General features: G+C 37.3%; 1 protein-coding gene and 1 long non-coding RNA gene across 2 annotated transcripts in view; one reads left to right on the top strand and one right to left on the bottom strand.

The window, feature by feature from the left end:
* Positions 1 to 2,081, bottom strand: part of LOC107596889 (U1 small nuclear ribonucleoprotein A-like) — an 11,124-nt gene extending 9,043 nt beyond the window's left edge. Inside the window, exons 1-5 of the mRNA XM_016287747.1 lie at positions 1,992 to 2,081; positions 1,515 to 1,591; positions 1,252 to 1,424; positions 882 to 1,043; positions 582 to 778 (exon numbers count right to left, since the gene is read on the bottom strand). Of these exons, the coding sequence (XP_016143233.1) occupies positions 582 to 778; positions 882 to 1,043; positions 1,252 to 1,424; positions 1,515 to 1,587 (605 nt within the window). The 5' untranslated portion in view covers positions 1,588 to 1,591; positions 1,992 to 2,081. The remainder of the gene's footprint in view (positions 1 to 581; positions 779 to 881; positions 1,044 to 1,251; positions 1,425 to 1,514; positions 1,592 to 1,991) is intronic.
* Positions 2,082 to 2,780: 699 nt separating this feature from the next.
* LOC107596865 (uncharacterized) overlaps positions 2,781 to 3,804 on the top strand; it is a 1,395-nt gene continuing 371 nt past the window's right edge. The window contains exons 1-2 of the long non-coding RNA XR_001610412.1: positions 2,781 to 2,859; positions 2,938 to 3,006. This is a non-coding gene — a long non-coding RNA (uncharacterized lncRNA). The remainder of the gene's footprint in view (positions 2,860 to 2,937; positions 3,007 to 3,804) is intronic.

The raw sequence follows: 3,804 nt of genomic DNA, 5'->3' as shown, positions 1-3,804 counted from the left end.
GCACGGGCATTTCACTCGTTGGATGCCTCAGCATCACATTTGCATAGGCCGTTCTACTTGAATTCGTGATTGGTTGATGGCAAATTTCAAATATTAAAATGGAACGATATAATAACGTTATTAACCAGATAATGGCCATTTCAAATTTTCAATTCTGCATGGAATTATAACATTTAGTTTGTTTCCGGTTTTCGTTCCTTGAACCGGTTCAGAGCCCTGCTAAATATTACTTATAGCACACCTACCATCCAATAATTGCAATAAGCATTGATGCTCTAAAGTACTGTAATATAAAAAAAATATATATATAAGATTATAAAATAAAATATATAGCTATATCTGCCTAGTGGCAGCATGAAGCGCGAGTGAATCATTCAGTTTCTCCAATTTACTACTAGTTAAAGTGAGAAACATGAAAACAAGTTATGACCGCAAATTACTGTAAGTTTAAATGTTTCAATCAATTCATACATTATTAAGTTGATATAAAAACTGCCTTATGTGAAATTTAAGTTTATATTCACACAATTTGTTAACCAATTAAACTTAATTTTCTATACATCATTAATAGTAAAAGGTACATCCCAGTTTTATTACAAACCTGCTGCGGCATCTGGCCAGGCATTTGTCCTGGCATCATCTGACCTGGAGGCATAGCCCCTGGAGGCATCTGCCCAGGTGCCATGCCAGGTGGAGGCATCATACCAGGCGGAGGCATGTAGGGAGGCTGACCGGGCATTGGCATCATGCGAGGCGCTTGGCTCATGGGTGGCATTCCCTGTAAATGACCAAACAACAATAAATCGATAACAGCCTGAAAATAGACCACAATGGAGTCAACAGCACACATACTCCCATATATAGATTCCAAATATACGAACCGGCATAGCTGCAGGTACTCCGGCCATAGCAGCAGAAGCCTTTTTCCCAGCACCTGCTTCAGGGGCTTTAGGCTTTCTCTTCTCTTTCTTACGGTCTCGCTCCACATATGTGCCCTTCATTTTTGCAATGATATCAGAGTCCTGCTTTGTATACTGAATACGCTGTGAATAGATTTTAAGAGCATTTTAGTTCGGATCACAGCATCTTGGATTTAAAACATCAATTTACAAGTGTGTGTGTACTAATATATATATAGATGGAGAGAGGGAGAGAGAGAGAGAGAGAGGGAGAGAGGGAGGGAGGGAGGGAGAGAAAGAGCGAGAGACAGACACACGTGTATATCTATCCATACACACACATACATCTTACCATAGGTTTATCATAAAATGGGAAGCCTTGCATAGAGCGGAGTGCACTGGAAGCACTGTTGATCTCCTTGAAGATCACAAAGGCCTGACCCCTCATTTTCAGTGTAGGAGAAACAAGGATGTCCAGAATTTGCCCGAACTGGGAGAATATAGCATACAACGACTTCTTCAGTTCTATCAACAGAAGGGGAAAGGTTCGCAACATTATTAACCATTTACAAAATCGTTTTATTAAAAAAAACAAATAGACAGACAGAACCATACCATCTTTTTTGATCTTTTCATTTAAGTTGTTGATGTAAATCGTGTGATTTAACCGCATCTCCTGGCTCGCCATGATTCTGGGATGAAAAACACGTAACGTTACATGAAACCCTCTGCAGGACGAAAGGCCTAGCTCAACTCACTGGATCGCGCAGAACGAAACCAAGCTTAGGCATTTTCTAAACTTCCCCAACTCTTCTTAATCACATGTTAGAAACAATAATATTCCGTTTTGGAAAAAAAAAATCATCAAGAAGAATGAAATGCATTATTTTTTTTACATTAAATTGCGCTATAAACCCGTGAATGACTGAACTACCTCGTTGTTGTAAACGGAAGCTAACGTTAGCGCCTTAGCTTGTCAATGAATTTAATCGCGAATTATTACAATTTCACTAATCAAGAAAACCCCATATTTTGACAAAATAAGATGATGAACGGCATTAATAAAAAAAGAAGACAATGCGACACACTCACAATTATTAAACGAGCTTCTGCCAACCACACACTTGAATAAGAAGCAAACCACAGAACACAAAAAGAACGCACGGTGCGACTTCCGCCTGAAAACCCGCCTATATATAAGAATTCTATTGGACAGCTGGTCTCCCGGAGAGCCTGCCGATTGGTTGTCTGTCGAGCACACCCGCCTACCAAAGCTCTTTCTCATTGGCTATTTTGGAGACGAGCCAGAGGCCAGAGCGGGCTGTTCTATGAACTGATTGGTCCGTTGGTCGTGTCACGTCGGTGAATAGGAAATCTATAAATTGCAGCTTCTAATTTTGAACAAACGATATCATGCCTCCTGATTGGTTTAATACAAATATATCGTCAACGCCACATTTATAAAATATAATTTTCTTTGGTATTTTGATTGTGTTTTTCCTCTCACGACCATATGACCTTATTTGGCATTCCCTAAATAGAGAACACTACCCAGACTTCAGATGCACTTCACAGCCAACTACTAGTAGATAGTGAAATAACTTAACTTCTTGGACGCTGATTCATTTAACTTTGCGAATGCTTATATAATAGTACGTGCATTCATTGCAGCATTGTTTAGGTGTGGTTATATTGGACACTACACTGTATCCTTCACCATGCCATGTAAATCACAATACTCTTACATCTTGTCTATTGTTTTCATTTACTTCTCTCATTTACTTTCTGCTTAGTGTGAAAGTGTGTTGGAGCAGCATGTCTGTGGAGGATGTGGCAGCACCTCCTCCACCTCCATCACTGGTTCGCTCAGTGCCCAGCAAGAGGCTTTAGCAGAGGGAAGGGCCCCTGCAGAAGGGGACCATGAAGAGGCCAGAATTATTCTAGGACAGAGAGAAAGCAGGTGAGGTCAAACCGCAATTTTGTACGCCGAAGACTTTTGTGTACAGCCTTGATCAGTCTTTATCATTTCTCCATGAAGTTTTAGGAAGGATCTGCAGTGGTTGCTGTTCAATAAGTATGTGCCTTCACTTATTCAAGATGGTCCACAGTAAGTTTCCATACAAATATGTAATTGTTGATGTTGATATTTTAGAGGTTTGATATGTGATTGTTGATATTTAGAGAGCAGGGTGGCTGATATATACAGTTTACATACGCCGTAATATGCACATCTTAATTGTTTTTCTGAAATAGGAGGGACATACTGTAACATTTATTTTAATTTATTAATTTGTATAGTTGTGCTATCAAAATAAGAGGGATAAAATGAATTTGGATCCCTCTTGTGGTAAAACAATTAACATTTTGTAGATTGCAAAGGTGTATGCAAACGTTTGACCACAACTGTGTAATGCATGTGTGTATACATGATATCACACTATTTAATTTCGATATTTAATTTAATTTAAAGATAGCAAAAACACGTGCTGCAATAAAATGTATAATTCTGTATTATGATATTACATAATGTTTACTAAATTAGAAATAAATCATTTTAAAATGAGTCAGAAAGGGGAAAAATCATTTAAACTTAATAAAAATAATAAACCTGTAAATTAAAGAGAATAATACTTAGCAACTTATTATGTAATCCTATCATAGTTTTTTACAAAAACAAAGAAAATGTTAAAAAAATATGTATTAGAAAAAAAGAGGTAAACATTGTAACCAACAGTATGCTCAAAAATATGGTACGTCTGTACACACTAGGAATCTTTCTTTTTTTTTGTACAAATAAAGACCTGGGTTATTATAGTTCACTAAGACAAAAACCAAAAAAAAAAAACTAACTGAAAAAAATTTCAGCTTGTCATTAAGGAAACCGTTTTCATTTTAATTTAGTTTA

This window comes from Sinocyclocheilus grahami, unplaced genomic scaffold (assembly GCF_001515645.1).
Source record: "Sinocyclocheilus grahami isolate Dianchi unplaced genomic scaffold, SAMN03320097.WGS_v1.1 scaffold224.1, whole genome shotgun sequence".
Taxonomy (NCBI): domain Eukaryota; kingdom Metazoa; phylum Chordata; class Actinopteri; order Cypriniformes; family Cyprinidae; genus Sinocyclocheilus; species Sinocyclocheilus grahami.
This window is presented reverse-complemented; position numbering and strand designations above follow the sequence as displayed.